Here is a 21,701-nt window from a genome sequence, read left to right on the forward strand (position 1 = left end):
TGAGCAAGGCATTTAACCCTCCACAACAGCTCCCTGCGCACCCAGTGTTGCAGCCAAATCCTGCATGTGTCTTTTGGAGGGGTTGGGTTAAAAGCGTAAGTCAAATTTCAGTTGGAATTTGTGTGCAATTGACCAACAGAAGTGATCTTAAGGTGTGCAGGCTTTTCCACTAACACAGCAGAATAGACTAGCAGAGTCAACAGATTCAATCCCACCAGGCATTGTGTCTCCAGCCCTTCATTCCTCATTGTGTCATTCTGAGACTTGTATCCAGGCTATATTGACTTCATACTGTGCTGCTAAATCTGGTCAACAGATGGCAGCATTCACCAGTTCATGAAAGGTCCTCATGAACTGTACAGATCAGGTGGTGTAAAGTACTTGGGCAAAAATACTTGAAAGTACTACTTAAGTAGTTTTTGGGGGGTATCTGTACTTTACTTTGCTATTCATATTTTACTTCACTACATTCCTAAAGATAATTATGTACTTTTTATGAATACATTTTCCCTGACACCCAAAAGTACTTGCTTAGCAGGACAGGAAAATGGTCTATTTCACACACTCATCAAGAGAACATCCTTTGTCATCCCTACTGCCTCTGATCTGGCTGACTCACTAAACACATGCTTTGTTTTTAAATTATGTCTGAGTTGGAGCAAGCCTCTGGCTATCCATAACAATAAAAAAATAGAAAATGTGGCCATCTGCTTTGCTTAAAATAAACTATATTATATTATAAGGATTTTTTTATTATTTAGACTTGTACTTTTCCATTTGATAATTAAGTACATTTTAGCAATTACATTTACTTTTGATACTTAAGTATATTTAAAACCAAATTATTTTAGACTTTTACTCAAGTAGTATTTTACCGGGTGACTTTCACTTGAGTCCTTTTCTATTAAGGTATCTTTTCTTTTACTCAAGTATGACATTTGGGTACTTTTTCCACCACTGCCCTCCAACCCTGTTCCTGGAGAGCTACCCTTGTGTTGGTTCTATCCCCAACCCTGTTCCTGGAGAGTTACCCTTGTGTTGGTTCTCTCCCCAACCCTGTTCCTGGTGAGCTACCCTTGTGTTGGTTCTCTCCCCAACCCTGTTCCTGGAGAGCTACCCTTGTGTTGGTTTTCTCTCCAACCCTGTTCCTGGAGAGCTACCCTTGTGTTGGTTCTCTCCCCAACCCTGTTCCTGGAGAGCTACCCTTGTGTTGGTTCTCTCCCCAACCCTGTTCCTGGAGAGCTACCCTTGTGTTGGTTCTCTTCCCAACTCTGTTCCTGGAGAGTTACCCTTGTGTTGGTTTTCTCTCCAACCCTGTTCCTGGAGAGTTACCCTTGTGTTGGTTTTCTCTCCAACCCTGTTCCTGGAGAGTTACCCTTGTGTTGGTTTTCTCTCCAACCCTGTTCCTGGAGAGTTACCCTTGTGTTGGTTTTCTCTCCAACTCTGTTCCTGGAGAGTTACCCTTGTGTTGGTTTTCTCTCCAACCCTGTTCCTGGAGAGTTACCCTTGTGTTGGTTTTCTCTCCAACCCTGTTCCTGGAGAGTTACCCTTGTGTTGGTTTTCTCTCCAACCCTGTTCCTGGAGAGTTACCCTCCTGTAACTTAGCTGATTCAGTTTATCAACCAGCTAATTATTAGAATTAAGTGCACAAGATTAGAGTAGGAGTTCAAACCTATAGGATGGTTGCTCAACAGGAACAGGACTGGAGAGCTCAGGTATAGATAACCTCATACTACCATCCTGATATTGTGAGCTTATAGGATGGTTGCTCTCCAGGAACAGGGCTGGAGAGCTCAGGTATAGATAACCTCATACTACCATCCTGATATTGTGAGCTTATAGGATGGTTGCTCTCCAGTAACAGGGCTGGAGAGCTCAGGTATAGATAACCTCATACTACCATCCTGATATTGTGAGCTTATAGGATGGTTGCTCTCCAGGAACAGGGCTGGAGACCTCATACTACCATCCTGATATTGTGAGCTTATAGGATGGTTGCTCTACAGGAACAGGGCTGGAGAGCTCAGGTATAGATAACCTCATACTACCATCCTGATATTGTGAGATTATAGGATGGTTGCTCTCCAGGAACAGGGCTGGAGACCTCATACTACCATCCTGATATTGTGAGCTTATAGGATGGTTGCTCTACAGGAACAGGGCTGGAGAGCTCAGGTATAGATAACCTCATACTACCATCCTGATATTGTGAGCTTATAGGATGGTTGCTCTCCAGGAACAGGGCTGGAGACCTCATACTACCATCCTGATATTGTGAGCTTATAGGATGGTTGCTCTACAGGAACAGGGCTGGAGAGCTCAGGTATAGATAACCTCATACTACCATCCTGATATTGTGAGCTTATAGGATGGTTGCTCTCCAGGAACAGGGCTGGAGACCTCATACTACCATCCTGATATTGTGAGCTTATAGGATGGTTGCTCTCCAGGAACAGGGCTGGAGAGCTCAGGTATAGATAACCTCATACTACCATCCTGATATTGTGAGCTTATAGGATGGTTGCTCTCCAGGAACAGGGCTGGAGACCTCATACTACCATCCTGATATTGTGAGCTTATAGGATGGTTGCTCTCCAGGAACAGGGCTGGAGACCTCATACTACCATCCTGATATTGTGAGCTTATAGGATGGTTGCTCTCCAGGAACAGGGCTGGAGAGCTCAGGTATAGATAACCTCATACTACCATCCTGATATTGTGAGCTTATAGGATGGTTGCTCTCCAGGAACAGGGCTGGAGACCTCAGGTATAGATAACCTCATACTACCATCCTGATATTGTGAGCTTATAGGATGGTTGCTCTCCAGTAACAGGGCTGGAGAGCTCAGGTATAGATAACCTCATACTACCATCCTGATATTGTGAGCTTATAGGATGGTTGCTCTCCAGGAACAGGGCTGGAGACCTCATACTACCATCCTGATATTGTGAGCTTATAGGATGGTTGCTCTCCAGTAACAGGGCTGGAGAGCTCAGGTATAGATAACCTCATACTACCATCCTGATATTGTGAGCTTATAGGATGGTTGCTCTCCAGTAACAGGGCTGGAGACCTCATACTACCATCCTGATATTGTGAGCTTATAGGATGGTTGCTCTCCAGTAACAGGGCTGGAGACCTCATACTACCATCCTGATATTGTGAGCTTATAGGATGGTTGCTCTCCAGTAACAGGGCTGGAGAGCTCAGGTATAGATAACCTCATACTACCATCCTGATATTGTGAGCTTATAGGATGGTTGCTCAACAGGAACAGGGCTGGAGAGCTCAGGTATAGATAACCTCATACTACCATCCTGATATTGTGAGCTTATAGGATGGTTGCTCTACAGGAACAGGACTGGAGAGCTCAGGTATAGATAACCTAATACTACCATCCTGATATTGTGAGCTTATAGGATGGTTGCTCAACAGGAACAGGACTGGAGAGCTCAGGTATAGATAACCTAATACTACCATCCTGATATTGTGAGCTTATAGGATGGTTGCTCTCCAGGAACAGGGCTGGAGAGCTCAGGTATAGATAACCTAATACTACCATCCTGATATCAGGAACCTGTAGAACGGTTGCTCTCCAGGAACAGGGCTGGAGAACTCATACTACCGTCCTGATATTGTGAGCTTAAATAAATATGTTTTGCTTGTAGCGAAACACACTGAGTGTACAAAACATTAGGAATTCAGGTGAAAGCTATGATCCATAATTGATGTCAACATTTTGATTTAACTAGGCTAGTCAGTTAAGAAAAAATTCTTATTTACAAAGATGGCCTAGGAACAATGGGTTAACTGCCTTGTTCAGGGGCATAACGACAGATTTTTAAATAGTCAACTCAGGAATTTGATCTAGCAACCTTTCGGTTACTGGCCCAACACTCTAACCACTAGGCTACCTGCCGTCCCTACACTCTAACCACTAGGCTACCTGCCGCCCCTACACTCTAACCACTAGGCTACCTGCCGCCCCTACACTCTAACCACTAGGCTACCTGCCGCCCCTACACTCTAACCACTAGGCTACCTGCCGTCCCTACACTCTAACCACTAGGCTACCTGCCGCCCCTACACTCTAACCACTAGGCTACCTGCCGTCCCTACACTCTAACCACTAGGCTACCTGCCGCCCCTACACTCTAACCACTAGGCTACCTGCCGCCCCTACACTCTAACCACTAGGCTACCTGCCGTCCCTACACTCTAACCACTAGGCTACCTGCCACCCCTACACTCTAACTACTAGGCTACCTGCCACCCCTACACTCTAACCACTAGGCTACCTGCCGTCCCTACACTCTAACTACTAGGCTACGTGCCGTCCCTACACTCTAACCACTAGGCTACCTGCCGTCCCTACACTCTAACCACTAGGCTACCTGCCGTCCCTACACTCTAACCACTAGGCTACCTGCCGTCCCTACACTCTAACCACTAGGCTACCTGCCGCCCCTACACTCTAACCACTAGGCTACCTGCCGCCCCTACACTCTAACCACTAGGCTACCTGCCGTCCCTACACTCTAACCACTAGGCTACCTGCCGTCCCTACACTCTAAACACTAGGCTACCTGCCGCCCCTACACTCTAACTACTAGGCTACCTGCCGTCCCTACACTCTAACCACTAGGCTACCTGCCGCCCCTACACTCTAACTACTAGGCTACCAGCCGGCTACCTGCCATAAATCAGTGTAGATGAAGGGGAGGAGACAGGTTAAAGAAGGACCTTTAAGCCTTGAGACAATTGAGACATGTATTGTGTATGTGTGCCATTCAGAGGGTGAATGGGCAAGACAACAGATTTAAGTGCCTTTGAACTGGGTTTGGTAGTAGGGACCAGGCGCACCGATTTGAGTGTGTCAAGAACTGCAACGCTGCTTGGTTTCTCACGCTCAACAGTTTCCCATGTGTTTCAACAATGGTCCACCACCCAAAGGACATCCAGCCTTCTTGACACAACTGTGGGAAGCATTGGAGTCAATATGGGCCAGTATCCCTGTGGAACGCTTTCAACACTGTGTAGTCCGTCCCCCAACGACTTGAGGCTGTTCTGAGGAGGGTGCAACTCAATATTAGGATGGTTTTTCTAATATTTTGTACACTCAGAGTATTTATGTAAGCTTGCGAGATCGCGATAGTAATACAAGGCTACTGTATAAACTAACTGAAAACTCCCCATGAACTCAGGCAATAACAACCTAGAGGAGTCAGTTACGTCCCAGAGTGCCCTCCCCCTCTCTCCCCTCCCTTCTTCCCTCCTTCTCTCCCTTCCTCAGAGACGGCATGTGTTAGGGGCCCTACCGAGTGGTGCAGCGGTCTAAGGCACTGCGTCGCAGTGCAAGAGGTGTCACTACAGTCCCTGATTCAAATCCAGGCTGTATCACATCCGGCTGTGATTGGGGGTCCCATAGGGTGGCACATGGGTTTGGCGGGGTAGGCCGTCATTGTAAATAAGAATTTGTTCTTAACACACTTGCCTCGTTAAATGAAAGTTAAATAAATACCTGACTTGCCCCCCCCCACTGTCTACCTTTCCTCCAAGTGTGTAGGGTTCCTACCTGACTTGTGGGCCCTCCTTAGGCAGGTCAGAGAGGCATTGAGCCGGGCACACTCCTCGTCGTTGGCTCCAAACTTCTCCATGGCCTCACACACCTCCTCATCACTCATCTCCAACAGCCCCTCTAGAGTCACCTCGCCTGGACCCATCTCCTACAGAACACACAGACAAGTAGCCTGGTCCCAGATCTGTTTGTGCTTCTGCCTACTTCATTGTCATGACGATTCCATCAGGAGTTGGCTAGAGAGCAGAAACAGACTGGCACCCAGGCTAACACACAAGCGCCCAAACTAACACACACAGAAATGAGGTTTGATACCCCTGGACCTGTATTTACCAAGAGTATCAGAGAATGCTGATATAAGATCAGGTATTTTAGATTATACACTGAACTAAAATATAAACACAACATGTAAAGTGTTGGTCCCATGTTTCATGAGCTGAAATAAAAGATCCCTGAAATGTTCCATATGCACAAAAATCTTATTTCTCTCAAATGTTGTGCACAAATGAGTTTACATCAGTGTCACACAACACAATGCCACAGATGTCTCAAGTTTTGAGGGAGCATGCAATTGGCATTCTGACTGCGGCAATGTCCACCAGAGCTATTGTCAGAGAATTGAATGTTAATTTATCTACCATAAACCACCTCCAAAGTCCTTTAAGATCATTTTGCAGTTGGCCTCACAACCACAAACCACAGGAATTGGGAGTTGGAGTATGTCGTCGTGTGGGTGAGCGGTTTGCTGATGTCAACGTTGTGAACAGAGTGCCCCATGGTGGTGTGGCGGTGGAGTTATGGTATGGGCAGGCATAAGCTACGGACAACGAAAACAATTGCATGTTATCGATAACAATTTGAATGCACGAAAATACTGTGACGAGATCCTGAAGCCCATTTTTTTTAAAGGTTTCTGTGACCAACAGATACATACCTTTATTCCCAGTCATGTGAAATCCATAGATTAGGACCTAATGAATTTATTTCAATTGACTGATTTCCTCATATAACATGTAACTCAGTAAAATCTTTGAAATTGTAGTGTTTATATTTTTGTTCGGTATATAAAATAAAAGATCATATGGGCAGGGAAGACAGAAACGTGCTCCACACTTGTCTTTTCTTACTAGAACTGACTTTGCTGATAGCTACTTATTATTATTTGTATTTTTAATAAATGTGTTGCTTACTGTGACTGACTGTGATATGTGGTTGTCTCACCTAGCTACCTTAAGATGAATGCACTAACTGTATGGGACTCTGGATAAGAGTGTCTAAACAGGGTTGGGGTCATAGACATGTTAGTCATTTAGCAGACGCTCTTATCCGTAGCGACTTGAAGTTAATGCATTCATCTTAATGAAGCTAGACAACCACATATCAGAGTTGAAGTAAGTAAAACTTTTCATCCATAAAAGTAGCTATGAGCAAAGTCAGTGCTAGTAACAACAATGCTTGCTAGAGAGACATGGTAGCACTCGAGAAGGTTCAGGAAGTGATGTGTTTTGGGCAAAGGAAGAAGACTATGTTGGGCTTATAGAAATTGAAAGTAATATTTGTTTATGATGAGGCGTTAGTCCGATCCACCATCTTGACCGCTCTTGTAAGCAGGAAGTACACATAAAATTAAAATTCCAATCCTCTTCAAAACTTTTCCATTTTCAAAGGAAAATGTGGAATTGGGAGTTGGAATTTTGTTTACTTCCTGAAATGACTGGAATTTAAATGGGATTGACCCCAACACTGCTGCTAAATGACTGGAATTTAAATGGGATTGACCCCAACACTGCTGCTAAATGACTGGAATTGAAATGGGATTGACCCCAACACTGCTGCTAAATGACTGGAATTGAAATGGGATTGACCCCAACACTGCTGCTAAATGACTGGAATTTAAATGGGATTGAGCCCAACACTGCTGCTAAATGACTGGAATTGAAATGGGATTGACCCCAACACTGCTGCTAAATGACTGGAATTGAAATGGGATTGACCCCAACACTGCTGCTAAATGACTGGAATTGAAATGGGATTGACCCCAACACTGCTGCTAAATGACTGGAATTGAAATGGGATTGACCCCAACACTGCTGCTAAATGACTGGAATTGAAATGGGATTGACCCCAACACTGCTGCTAAATGACTGGAATTGAAATGGGATTGACCCCAACACTGCTGCTAAATGACTGGAATTGAAATGGGATTGACCCCAACACTGCTGCTAAATGACTAAACTGTAAATGTATTGTTTTCCCTTTCATTTTATTGTCATACATTTTGCAGACCATCGGCTATTCGTAAGAAGGTTTTACTCACAGTGATTGTGATACGTAGATGCAAATCAAAGTACCTCAGTGACCTCCTTCCTCAGGTTGACTATACGGAACCAGTGTCCCAGACGGGGGAAGTCCTGTAGCTCAGTGGTGTCCTCCTGTAAGGCCACTCTCACCTTACAGGACAGCTGGCGACTGAAGTACTTCACCAGCTTTCCCTGCAGGGGGGGACAGAGGGACATGTGTGAGTTCGAGCTGGAGAAGCACAAGCCAAATGTGTTACACAGCTATGGATGCAAGGACACACCATCTATATATTAAGAGAGCAGTGCTTTTCAAACCTCTCCTCTGGGCCCACAGACGTTTCAAAATTGTGTCCTGATCTAGCACACCTAATTCACCTAGTCAAGTTAGCAATTCACCTAGTCAATTCACGTTCTGATTCATTCACCTAGTCAAGTTGACAATTCACCTAGTCAATTCACATTGATTAATTCACCTAGTCAATTCACATTGATTAATTCACCTAGTCAAGTCGACAATTCACCTAGTCAATTCACGTTCTGATTAATTCACCTAGTCAAGTTGACAATTCACCTAGTCAATTCACAACTTGACTAATTCACCTAGTCAAGTTGGCAATTCACCTAGTCAAGTTGGCAATTCACCTAGTCAAGTTGGCAATTCACCAAGTCAAGTTGGCAATTCACCTAGTCAAGTTGGCAATTCACCTAGTCAAGTTGACAAGTTTAATCAGGTGTGCTAGCTCTGGAATTGTTCAAATACATGGAATGGCTGGGTGTCCCGTTTGAATAAGGCTGCATTAGATCAAACATATTTTGAAGCTATACATACCGCTTTACTCATCTCATATGTATAAACTGTATTCTATTCTACTATATTTTGGTCAATGCCACTCCAACATTGCTCGTCCTAATATTTATATATTTCTTAATTTCCATTATTTTGATTTTATATGTGTGTGTTGTTGCGAATTGATAGATATCACTTCACTGTTGGAGCTAGGAACACAAGCATGTCACTACACCCGCAATAATATATGCTAAATATGTGTATGTGACCAATACCATTTGATTTGAAATGATAGGCTTAAAATGAAGACATCATGTGTTTACAAATTAACTAGGGCTGAGCGATATATCGAACTAATTCGATAAATTCGAATGTATGTTTTTTGCGCCTGCATCGCAGAATCGTGTTTTTTGTATTTTGTCGTTTTTATGAGCGTTTTATATCCACGTTCATGTTGTCTTTTTGATCTCGTCCCGTTCGCTCCTTCTGTGCTGTTCACGTTCCCATTTTACACCAGAGATCTGGATATAATGACGAGTTGCTCAAGTCTCCACCCTAACAATGGGAGTCGTTGTCCCAAAGGCGGGAAGACAGGCGACAATAGGTTCAAAACAAGCGCATAGAAACGCATTGGGTTTATGTTGGACAGATTTTGGCGCGCTTCGCCTCTTTCTCCCAAGCCCCTCCCTCTACCACTCCCAACAACAAAGATGAGAGATCACTTCTTCCTCTCTGACAAACGTTTTCCACTTGCTATTTGCTTTTGAGGTTTGGTCCAACAGAATTGGTCATATGGACACCAACACACATTGAGACATTATTTTACTGTAATAGAGGATAAGTTAACATTTCTAACGATACCCTGTATATGTTTGAACTACTCAAATTTCGAGCAGAGCAGACGCCAGTAAAACTGTATACCAATGAACATTCATTCTGGAAAATGAATGCTCCGTTTTTACGGTACCATGTATCGCCAGCAGCATTGTAGTCACATAACGATTGTTATACTAGCTATTTAGTCTGTTTAATAAATGTACAATAAGCATGAAACAATTACATAAGGAATCGGCAACTCGTTCTCATTCTGAGAAATATGGTTGGCCACTTGATTTCAACTCTGAACAAAGTAGACAGGCTAACATGCTGTTCAAACAGTTGGAGACGGACAGAAGGGTGTGTTCATAACAATTCGACTGTTTTGCCTTGTTAACCGAATTCAGAGCTTGTGAAATTATACCTAGATCCAAGTTGGCTAAACGTGATATTAGCTGGCTACTTACTTGCACGTGGGCTTGTGCTAGAGAGGTTGTTTTTGAGAATGGTGTTCATCTTTTTATAATGCCTACTACATTGTTAGTGATTGTGCATTATGCATGGTTCTGGTTAAATTTGTAACAAAAAAAATGCCAAATCAGTGATCATTGCAACAACAAAAAAAGCAGCTACAAGTATTTTTTATTAAATAATTAAATAATTGGTGGGTCATATGGTTGTGGAATGCATATATTCAGCCTAGGTATAACTTCACGAGCTCTGAATTCATTCAATTATTTGCTGACTGTTTTTGACCTTTAATTGTACAACAAAGCTTATTTAGAGAAAACATGTTTAAAAATAATAATAATAATAATAATACACTACCATTCAAAAGTTTGGGGTCACTTAGAAATGTCCTTGTTTTTTTAAGAAAAGCACTTTTTTTGTTTAAATAACATCAAATTGATCAGAAATACAGTGTAGACATTGTTAATGTTGTAAATGACAATTGTAGCTGGAAATGGCTGCGTTTTAATGGAATATCCACATAGGCGTACAGAGGCCCATTATCAGCAACCATCTCTCCTGTGTTACAATGGCACGTTGTGTTAGCTAATCCAAATTTATCATTTTAAAAGGCTAATTGATCTTTAGAAAACCATTTTGCCATTATGTTAGCACAGCTGAAAACTGTTGTTCTGATTAAAGAAGTAATACAACTGTCCTTCTTTAGACTAGTTGAATATCTGGAACATCAGCATTTGTGGGTTTGATGACAGGGCCAAAATGGCCTGTAATTGAATGGAATTCTAGTCCATGCGAGAAATTGCCAAGAAACTGAAGATCTCGTACAACGCTGTGTGCTACTCCCTTCACAGAACAGCGCAAACTGTCTCTAACCAGAATAGAAAGAGGAGTGGGAGGCCCCGGTGCACAACTGAGCAAGAGGACAAGTACATTAGAGTGTCTAGTTTGAGAAACAGAAGTCTCACAAGTCCTCAACTGGCAGCTTCATTAAATAGTACCCGCAAAACACCAGTCTCAATGTCAACAGTGAAGAGGTGACTCCGGGATGCTCGATCCTGACTAGTCTCCCAGTCCCTGCCGCTGAAAAACATACCCACAGCATGATGCTGTCACCAACATGCTTCACCATAGGAATGGTGCCAGGTTTCCTCCAGATGTGACGCTTGGCATTCAGGCCAAAGAGTTCAATCTTGGTTTCATCAGACCAGAGTATTTTGTTTCTCATGGTCACAGAGAGTGCGCCTTTTACTGAAGAGTGGCTTCTGTCTGGCCACTCTACCATAAAGGCCTGATTGGTGCAGTGGTGCAGAGATGGTTGTCCTTCTGGAAGGTTCTCCCATCTCCACAAAGGAACTCTGGAGGTCTGTCAAAGTGACCATCGGGTTCTTGGTCACCTCCCTGACCAAGGCCCTTCTCTCCCTTTTTGGTACCCTTCCCCAGATTTGTGCCTTCGACACAATCCTGTCTCGGAGCTCTACGGACAATTCCTTCTACCTCTTGGCTTGGTTTTTGCTCTGACATGCACTATAAACTGTGGGACCTTACATAGACAGGTGTGTGCCTTTACAAATCATGTCCAATCAATTGAATTTGCCACAGGTGGACTCCAAGTTGTAGAAACATCACAAGGACCTGTTTTGGCTTTGACATTATGGGGTATTGTGTGTAGATTGATGAGGATATGTTTAAAAAATATGTATATATTTTAGAATAAGGCTGTGACGTAACAAAATGTGGAAAAAGGGAAGGTGTCTGAATACTTTCAGAACTCGGACTAGGTCCAATACAGCTCATTTATTCAAGGGGTGAATGGCCAACAGTAGGTCAGTACAGTACAGTAGCATATAATGCAACCAGAGAAACAAAGGTAAGCACTGGTTTGTGTGAAGGTTGTTGTCTTTCCACACTGGTGCTAGTGAGTGTGTTTTTTGAGACGAAGGTTATGGTTACTATTGGGGTGTGGAGAGCTGATATTTGACCTGCTCTCATGGTAGGGCCAGAAATTTTTTGTCTGCACTAGGGAAAAGGTGTTGGCCATTGTAACTAGGGAAAAGGTGTTGGCCATTGTAACTAGGGAGAAGGTGATGGCCATTGTAACTAGGAAGAAGGTGTTGGTCATCGCAACTTGGGAAAAGGTGTTGGCCATTGTAACTAGGGAAAAGGTGTTGGCCATTGTAACTAGGGAAAAGGTGTTGACCATTGTAACTAGGGAAAAGGTGTTGGCCATTGTAACTAGGGAAAAGGTGTTGGTCTTCGTAACTAGGGAAAAGGTGTTGCTCATAACTCGGATGGGTTGATTTTAACTTGAGACACATCTCCTATGATGAAAAAGGCATATGAGATACACTATAGTCTGACGCTATCCCATGTGATATGGTGTAGTCTGAACTCTGACCCTATCCCATGTGATATGGTATAGTCCGACCCTATCACACATGCACCTTGCAACAGAGAGACACTGCCAAACCAAGCAGAATCACTATTGAAGAGCTTTTTAGTCCAGAACTAGGCTTAATCTGTGCCTGGGAAAATGGCCCACAGTTCAATAGATGAGCCATTCAAACATTCAGGAACCCCAAATCGATCAATGAGGTTGTATTGTAGATTACTGTATGTTCTGTTTAACAACAGTTAAACTGTCCTTCAACAAGTATTGCACAGTAAGTCAAGACAGCTCTTTTGTGCACAAAGTAGCAAATCAAAGTGAACCCAACATTCCTCATGTTCCTCACATTGAATTTCTCCCTCATAATAACCTGTGATATAAGAACACACTTTTCAATGTCTTGAACTGTGCAGGGGGACATTTTACAAACAAAGTCATATATCACAGTTGCAATAGTCCGATGCTTTCACATTTGAAAATAGTTGTTTCTATAATATTGCATATGTCTGTGTTAACACAGGACTTTGTTGGAGATGCAACAAGTGCAGCAAGTTAAAAATCATGAATGAACTATGGGGTGCAACGAGTGCATGATTCTACTATAAGTGCAACGTTACCTGCCAATGAAGCCAGAAACCTGACCCGGCCTGGAGAAGACAAGACAAAGGGGCAATCTGCAGTTCAAACAATACCAAAGATGACGCCCCACCACTGTTATGGTAAAAAGCTAAGGGGTAGGCTGCAGAAATGTAACCACTGTCAAATTCATAGACAAACTAAAGTTTAGATGCAAGGATTGACCATCCATGATATCATGATATTTTAACCATGTTTTGAGGCTATACTGTGTTTGTTTACACTACATTGTTTACAAACATTGGAGTTAAACAAGTTTCTATTTTGGGTTCTGATGGAATACAACAGTTGAATAATCTCATGAGGCATTTCTAAATTATATTCTTCAAGAATCAATGGTTATATTTCATTCATTTAAAAGTCAAAAATGGATGTATCTATTGCAGATTTCACCTTTAACTGTATCTAATCTAAAGACCTTGTCCAACACACTCAATCAATAAATTAAATGTATTAATAACGTTTTTACATCAATAACCTGACTCATGCCATGGCTAAAATCTGTGAGAGGCAACTGCTTAACCACGTTTGGCCCTCCATGAATACATTATAACAACATGCTAATATAATGCTATTAGAACTACACAGGAAGAAGAGCAACATAATGTAAAATGTTACAAAATATGACTGACCAATCCTCTAGTACTGTGCCCTCTGCCTCAGAAGGCCCAAACAGTGTGCATGACAGCATGTGCAAACATACAGCAAACCTACCACCTAACTTAACAGGGCCATAAGGCCACATGTCAATGGCAGACATGTCTTTTTAGAGTTTGAGTGCAGCCATGTTTTCCTGACTGAAGATGCTGTAGCTGCATGACACAGCACAGTTTCTCTGAGTCAAACTATTAGGCGTACATTTCAAAGTGGTGCTTTTGGTTGGTAGCTAGGGAGTGGGGAACGATAAACTGTGTGTGAACATTTGTTAGATCAAATACTTGTAACCTAGCTAGACATGGGGAATCTATTCAGCATGTTCCATTCACCCAAACAGGTAGACTATTAAGTTAATGAGTGGCCATAATGTACTGTAGTCCTAGCTATAGGGCCTAATGTAGTGTATGTTTTCAATCTACTCCTCTCTGAAATTCAATTCAACTCAAGAAACTAGGTCTACATATCTCTTCAAATGACGAAATATTATAAAATGATGTGCCTATATATATCAAGTCCATACGAGAGGCAAAGACGTGGATTTTTTCCCTTGTATCAGTGAGAAAACTACATGATTGAGTAAATGAATAAACAGTATATAGAGGCCTGCTATTCCTCCAGCTGTGGCCACTAAAACTTCATTGCACATCTATTACAGGCCTATGTCATCTCATTATGTTGAGGATAATGATGGTGCCCTTTTTAACTCACACATCATCAAGTCCCATCACATCGGACCTCTGTTTACATGTATTCCATTTAAAAGCACCCGCCTGTGTAACATACACAGGAATCTCTGTGTCATTTAAACCATTTAGGGCCTAAGTGCACCTGAAATGTATCCAGACCCCATTTTATTCATTTGGCAAACAAATATATGTTTTGATACAAAAAAATAAACATTACACTGTCTTTGGATAACATCATGTCCATTACATAACGCAATAATGGAATACCCTGTGGGCCAATTAAATCGGATCTCAATTTCACTAATACACACTTGCATAATAGTTGTTGCAATCTAGCTGATGATATGCAGAGCATATTACTGATGATGATGATGATGATGATGACGATGATGATAATGATGATGAATCGTAAACAGAAAGTGTTTAGGCCTCAACGTTCTCGGGGAGAATTCTGGTGGAGAATAGTTCTAAAGCTGAATAAACCACCTTCTTTCCAGCACCTGCAGAATGCGCAAGACCACAACAGCCTGCTCACTGCAGCCAGCTTTTTCTTCATTTATTACACTGCATGAAACACATCTAGGCTGTATAACATAGGGGGGGAAACAGTATTCCAACGATATAGTCAACCATTTTAACGACGTCGAATAATGCACATTGATGTTGATATAGGCTATGATAGGCGTGACAACCAACCCAACAGTGATTTGGATCAAAATACATGATTTGCAGCCTCAGCGCAACAGTAGCCTTTTTCATTCTACGGAATGGGTGCTTTTGCCTACCTCCAGCGTTCGTATTTCTTTCTGTGTCAAGTCGTTAGATGTGGCACATTTGGTCCTCAATCCCTCCAAGCTGGAAATGCTTATGTCTATCATATTTTGCACCAACTCGCACTGCTGCAAGGCTTTTTGCAAACTCAGACGCTGCTCGTCGCTTTTTGTCATATTCTTCTCGTCCATTGCTTGCGAGCTGTGGTCGTTTATTTATGTGTACTTCAAAAAAAAATCTACTCAGAAAATAAAGGTGGAAAAAACTCCATGAAATAAAGCGACCTGCAAAACGCCAGCAAACGTGGTGGTATATTATATTATGTACATTGGTTTACAGATGAGATGTGATCTATGTGAAAGGCGACTCCATTGCAACAGTCCTTGTATTTCCTGGTGGTGGTTCATCAAGGTGTTTCTGATTGAACCTGGTACTGATGCTGAGGGCTATATCATCAAACACAATCTGCAGATAGCGTAGGCTACCTCCACAACAGAAACAAAAATCAGAACACAACCGATCAAGCCTCAGGTAATAAATCCATTGAGCGTTGTTTATTCATTTCAAATAAAAAAAACAACGCATCATAATAACTTAAACGGAACCATTAAATTAAAGCATCGTCATATAATCATTTTAAAGGTGATGCTGTGTGGATTGGGTACAGGTACTCCCCGTCTCCCTTGCCAGCAGCTGCATCCCGGGTCGCTCCCACCACCACACCGACATGTTTCCAGTCAATCAAATCTACAGCAAGGGGATCGCATCGCCCACGGAAGCAGCGGGAGGAGAGGCACCACCGCCGAGTGATGCTGCGTGGGGGAGGAGTTATCGCGAGATTATGTGCATCATTGCGAGTTCACTGTTTGAACTCCGTTATCGATATGCTCCATCATCAGCTCCACATCAGCATTTTAAGGTGTTATCAGGACTTTTACACATTTTGTTAAATTACAGCCTTATTCTAAAATGGATTAAGATTAGATCCCCCTCACCCACCAATCTACACACAATACCCAATATTGACAAAGCAAAGGCATTTTTTATCCATTAAAAAACGTAAATATTACATTTACATAAGTATTCAGACCCTTTACTCAGTATTTTGTTGAAGTACCTTTGCAAGCAATTACAGCCTCGGGTCTTCTTCAGCTATTTTCAGGTCCCCCCAGAGATGTTCAATCAGGGTCAAGTTCAGGCTCTGGCTCCGCCACTCAAGGACATTCAGAGACTTGTCCCGAAGCCACTCCTGCATTGTCTTGGCTGTGCGCTTAGGGTCGTTGTCCTGTTGGAAGGTGAACCTTCGCCCCAGTCTGAGGTCCTGAGTGCTCTAGAGCAGGTTTTCAACAAGGATCACTCTGTACTTCACTCCATTCATCTTTCCCTCGATCCTGACTAGTCTCCCAGTCCCTGCCGCTGAAAAACATCCCCACAGCATGATGTTGCCACCACCATGCTTCACCATAAGGATGATGCCAGGTTTTCTCCAGATGTGATGCTTGGCATTCAGGCCAAAGAGTTCAATCTTGGTTTCATCAGAGCAGAGAATCTTGTTTCCCATTGTCGCAGAGTCTTTAGGTGACTTTTGGCAAACTCCAAGTGGGCTGTCATGTGCCTTTTACTAAGGAGTGGCTTCCGTCTGGCCACTCTACTATAAAGGCCTGATTGGTGGAGTGCTGCAGAGATGGTTGTCCTTCTGGAAGGTTCTCCCATCTCCACAGAGTAACTCTGGAGCTCTGTCAAAGTGCCCATTGGGCTCTTGTTCACCTCCCTGACCGAGACCCCTTTTCCCCGATTGCTCAGTTTGGCTGGGAGGCCAGCTCTAGGAAGAGTCTTGGTGGTTCCAAATTTCTTCCATTTAAGAATGATGGAGGCCACTGTGCTCCTGGGGACCTTCAATGCTACAAAACATTGTTGGTACCCTTCCCCAGATATGTGCCTGGACACAATCCTGCCTCGGAGCTCTACGGACAATTCCTTCGACCCCAGGGCTTGATTTTTGGTTTGACTTGCACTGTCAACTTTGGGACCTTATATGGATACATGTGTGCCTTTGCAAATCATGTCCAATTAATTTAATTTATCACAGGGGGACTCCAATCAAGTTGTAGAAACATCTCAAGGATAATCAATGGAAACAGGATGCACCTGAGCTTAATTATATAATTTTTTATACATTTGCAAAAATGTCTTAACTGTTTTCACTTTGTCAATATGGGGTACTGTGTGTAGATTGATGAGGAACATTTTTTATTTAATCCATTTTAGAATAAGGCTGTAACGTAAAAAAATGTGGAAAAAGTCAAGGGGTCTGAATACTTTTTTGGGGTAATTTTTCAGAGAACAAAATTGGGATAATTTTAAAGATACATTTAGGCTATTCTGTTTACATGTGCCCTTTTAAGCCTACTTGTAGACATTTTGCCAGACACACACACAGACATGCACACACACACACACACCACTAAAATAACCATAGCTACATGTGTTATGGTTGTATACTCCAAATGAACTGCAACAGTTGTCTGTCTATCTAAATTAAATTACAGAACGCTGAATGACACTGAGTAGGCCGGGCCAACATCTCTCACTGAATTATAGCCTATTTAATGACAGTATTTTCTCTTCTATTGGTTGGGTGAAATAAACAGGAGAAAGATTTTGGGTTGTACCTGCGGGTCAACTTGAATGAGGCCGATGGTGGGCAACCAGAGATTATGGACATTTCCTCTGTGTCAGCAGGCAGCATTATTGTGTCTCGCTGCTGGACTGAACAGGCTTGGTGCTTTGTGTGTCTAGACAGAATGAAAAATATACCTGTTTGGCTTCTATAGGCTACACTGCACACAGACCCTATTCTAGAGTTCACTAGAAACGCTGTACAGTCAGTCTATGGGTTGTACAGTGTGTTATCATAAGGCCAATAATGGCCAATCATAAGGGCTTATATACAGTGAGCCTCTTACAATAATCTGAGCCGCCTAGAATATTCTGACAAAACCGACAATAAAACAACCATTCTCTTTGATGTGTTTTTGTGGCACTCAGTCGTGTCTCTTTTAGTGTAGACATCATATCTGACATGTTCTAACACTTGATTTAGGTTTTTATTTTTTATATTAAAAACAACATTCAGATAAATGTCACTCAGACTTTATGATAAGCAGAGCATGTTTTATAGGAAAGTGCCTTTAGAAGCTACATTCGCATGCATTTCCCAAGAGTCAGATTTTGCCAAAATAGTATTCTGATATACCTACCTCTCTGTACAATCCAAATGGCAGTAGAGATGACTTATTTGTTCGAAAAAAAGGATGGACAACAACTAAACAAAACATTTGAAAAAATCAACCGTCGGGGTTACTTTTCCCGTCAGGAAATCTCAAACTCTTAGCCGGCCTCTGCCCAGTACCCTGTCCTGAACTTTAGACACTGTCACTAGCCGGCCTCTGCCCAGTACCCTGTCCTGAACTTTAGACACTGTCACTAGCCGGCCTCTGCCCAGTACCCTGTCCTGAACTTTAGACACTGTCACTAGCCGGCCTCTGCCCAGTACCCTGTCCTGAACTTTAGACACTGTCACTAGCCGGCCTCTGCCCAGTACCCTGTCCTGAACTTTATACACTGTCACTAGCCGGCCTCTGCCCAGTACCCTGTCCTGAACTTTAGACACTGTCACTAGCCGGCCTCTGCCCAGTACCCTGTCCTGAACTTTAGACACTGTCACTAGCCGGCCTCTGCCCAGTACCCTGTCCTGAACTTTAGACACTGTCACTAGCCGGCCTCTGCCCAGTACCCTGTCCTGAACTTTAGACACTGTCACTAGCCGGTCTCTGCCCAGTACCCTGTCCTGTATTTTTGACACTGTCACTATCCGGCCTCTGCCCAGTACCCTGTCCTGAACTTTAGACACTGTCACTAGCCGGCCTCTGCCCAGTACCCTGTCCTGAACTTTAGACACTGTCACTAGCCGGCCTCTGCCCAGTACCCTGTCCTGAACTTTAGACACTGTCACTAGCCGGCCTCTGCCCAGTACCCTGTCCTGAACTTTAGACACTGTCACTAGCCGGCCTCTGCCCAGTACCCTGTCCTGAACTTTAGACACTGTCACTAGCCGGCCTCTGCCCAGTACCCTGTCCTGAACTTTAGACACTGTCACTAGCCGGCTACCACCTGGTACCCTGCTGCCATATGTTTTTTACCTTTATTTAACTAGGCAAGTCAGTTAAGAACAAATTGTTATTTACAATGCCGACCTAAACCGGATGACACTAGGCCAATTATGTCCCGCACTATGGGACTCCTATTCACAGCCGGTTGTGATACAGCCTGGAATCAAACCAGGGTGTCTGTAGTGACACTTAAAGCACTGGGATGCAGTGACTTAGACCGCTGTGCCATTCGACAACCATGTAAATAGTCATTGAACACGGGTCACTTTAATAATGTTGGCATACTGTTTTACCCACTTCATATGTACATACCATATTCTAGTCAAGGCTCATCCTATATAACTACTGCTGTACACACCATTTCTATTCACATACTGTCCATACACACCATTCACATTCATATACTTATTTCTATTCCAGACTGATATTGCTCGTTTTGATGTCTTAAGTTATTTTTTTTTTTTTTTAACTTTTTGATTATGTGTGTATGTATTATTGTATTGCCTGAATCGCTGCACCTGCGATAACATCTGCAAAACTGCGTATACCACCGATAAACTTTGATTTTGAACAGGGGGATTTCTTAATTTTAGAAGCCTTTGTTCTGGCATTAGGGTATATATATATATTTAGAAAACACAAGCAAACGACTGACATGGTATCGGCCTTCGACATTCGTTATTGTGTAACTGAAAAATTACAAAATATACCCTATTGATGTTACGCGGTCGTCACTAGTTACCACAGACACAAAGTCATAAATCCTGCCTATTTCTACAATGTATCTTCAAATGTTTTAAACCCTAGCATTACTTTAAGCACACTAATAGCCTTATACCTAAATTCAGACCAAAAAGCTACAATTTCTCATTAACCTTTACGATAAAGCGTATTTTAACTTTGTGGCTGTGCGCTCTAGTGGAAACCACTTTTCAGTTGTGCGAAAGCGACGCCCGCTTCCGCTTTACTTCCGTATCCAGTCCCGTACAATCAGATACTTAAATTCGTGTAAACGCGGTCATTTAAGATAGCTAGCTATATACACACTATTATATTCGTGTTTGTGGGCGAATCTAGTTCTACCGAAAGAATTTTATGTAGACTTTCGACACACCTTAGTCTTACGGGGCAAATTGCAGTTGCGACATCCATTTTTGGATTCATAAAATATGCACCCGTCGACTGTTGAATATAAATGTTATGCCTCACGAGCTCAAAAAAACTACTTTAACACCGTTTAAAAACAACTCCGATATAATGGTCAGTCCAGTCCTATTTGCGTGGTTATATCGACCCAGACCCACCCTGCAGTTTTGTACTGGGGTGGCGGCCCTGAGGTTGTAACTGCGGATTGCCGCGTTAAGGCCCTTGGCAGAATAAATTCAACCACAAACACGAGTCATTTTATGGATTGATACAATTGGTATACTAATAACATGAGGAGAGCTTGTTTTTCCAAAGAAATCGTTTAATAGGTTCCATAAAGCCAAAATTGACACAAAAAATAATGTTGAGGATACAAACAGAAAGTACAAAGGTGGAATGTTACTGGGCAAGAGAACATGAACTTTTCACATGGTTTGGAAATGAATGGCTGACACACGTGGCTAAATTGAAAGACGCTCGAGCTAGCTAGCAAGCTAACTTAGCTAATTAAACACAGAATAGGACTACAAAAGTCATCCGGTCAACAACAACACGTGGACATTTCTTGAGGAGCGCATCTTTTAAATACAGCCAGCCAAGGGATGATCTTGAATCGGAGTTTTACTCGTGTGCAGCATAACGTTAACTGTTGTAGCTAGCAGTCTCTGTAGGATCCCCGGCCTAGAACGGTCTCCGTAGCCTTCCTGGGCCCAACCTATTGATTGTCCCTGTATCCGCCACCAGAGGAGTACCCGCCTCGGCCTCCACCGCTCCTGTATCCACCACCACCACCACCTCCGTATCCTCGGTCTTCTCCGCCATAGCTGCGGCCTCCTCCGCCACCACCGTAACTCCTCTCGCCTCCACCATATCCACCTCCACCGCCGTATCCACCACCACCTCGGGAACCTCTGTATCCACCGCCACCTCCACGACCTCCACCACCGCCCTGGCCTGCCTCGTTCACACGGATGGTTCTGCCGTCGAGAGACTGGCCGTTCATTGCATCCATAGCGTCCTTCGCATCCTCGGGATTGTCGTACTTTACGAAGCCGAATCCACGAGGCCTTCCTGTTTCTCTGTCCATGATGACATCACATTTAGAGATATTTCCATACTTTGAGAACGCTTCTGCAAGAGATTGCTCTGTGGTGTCGAAGCTCAGGCCACCGACGAAAAGTTTTCCTTCGTCGGACATGTTTCTTTGTCTTTTGCGGACTGAACAAGAAGAGCTGCTACTTGGAGAGGAACGTCGACGGAAAAGGAAATGGCAGCATGCCGCGAAATATTATAA

At 43.1% G+C, this 21,701-nt stretch overlaps 2 protein-coding genes across 2 annotated transcripts in view; both read right to left on the reverse strand.

The window, feature by feature from the left end:
- LOC124036586 (kinase suppressor of Ras 2-like) overlaps positions 1 to 15,850 on the reverse strand; it is a 113,856-nt gene extending 98,006 nt beyond the window's left edge. The window contains 3 exon segments of the mRNA XM_046351339.1: positions 5,577 to 5,727; positions 7,931 to 8,071; positions 15,104 to 15,850. Of these exon segments, the coding sequence (XP_046207295.1) occupies positions 5,577 to 5,727; positions 7,931 to 8,071; positions 15,104 to 15,280 (469 nt within the window). The 5' untranslated portion in view covers positions 15,281 to 15,850.
- Positions 15,851 to 20,711: 4,861 nt separating this feature from the next.
- On the reverse strand, positions 20,712 to 21,693 carry LOC124036590 (glycine-rich RNA-binding protein GRP1A-like). Its single transcript, XM_046351343.1, has one exon. It carries the CDS (start codon positions 21,603 to 21,605, stop codon positions 21,123 to 21,125), a length of 483 nt encoding a protein of 160 aa, XP_046207299.1. The 5' UTR covers positions 21,606 to 21,693; the 3' UTR covers positions 20,712 to 21,122.
- Between the last annotated feature and the right edge of the window lie 8 nt (positions 21,694 to 21,701).

Source organism: Oncorhynchus gorbuscha, linkage group LG05 (genome assembly GCF_021184085.1).
Source record: "Oncorhynchus gorbuscha isolate QuinsamMale2020 ecotype Even-year linkage group LG05, OgorEven_v1.0, whole genome shotgun sequence".
NCBI classification, from domain to species: domain Eukaryota; kingdom Metazoa; phylum Chordata; class Actinopteri; order Salmoniformes; family Salmonidae; genus Oncorhynchus; species Oncorhynchus gorbuscha.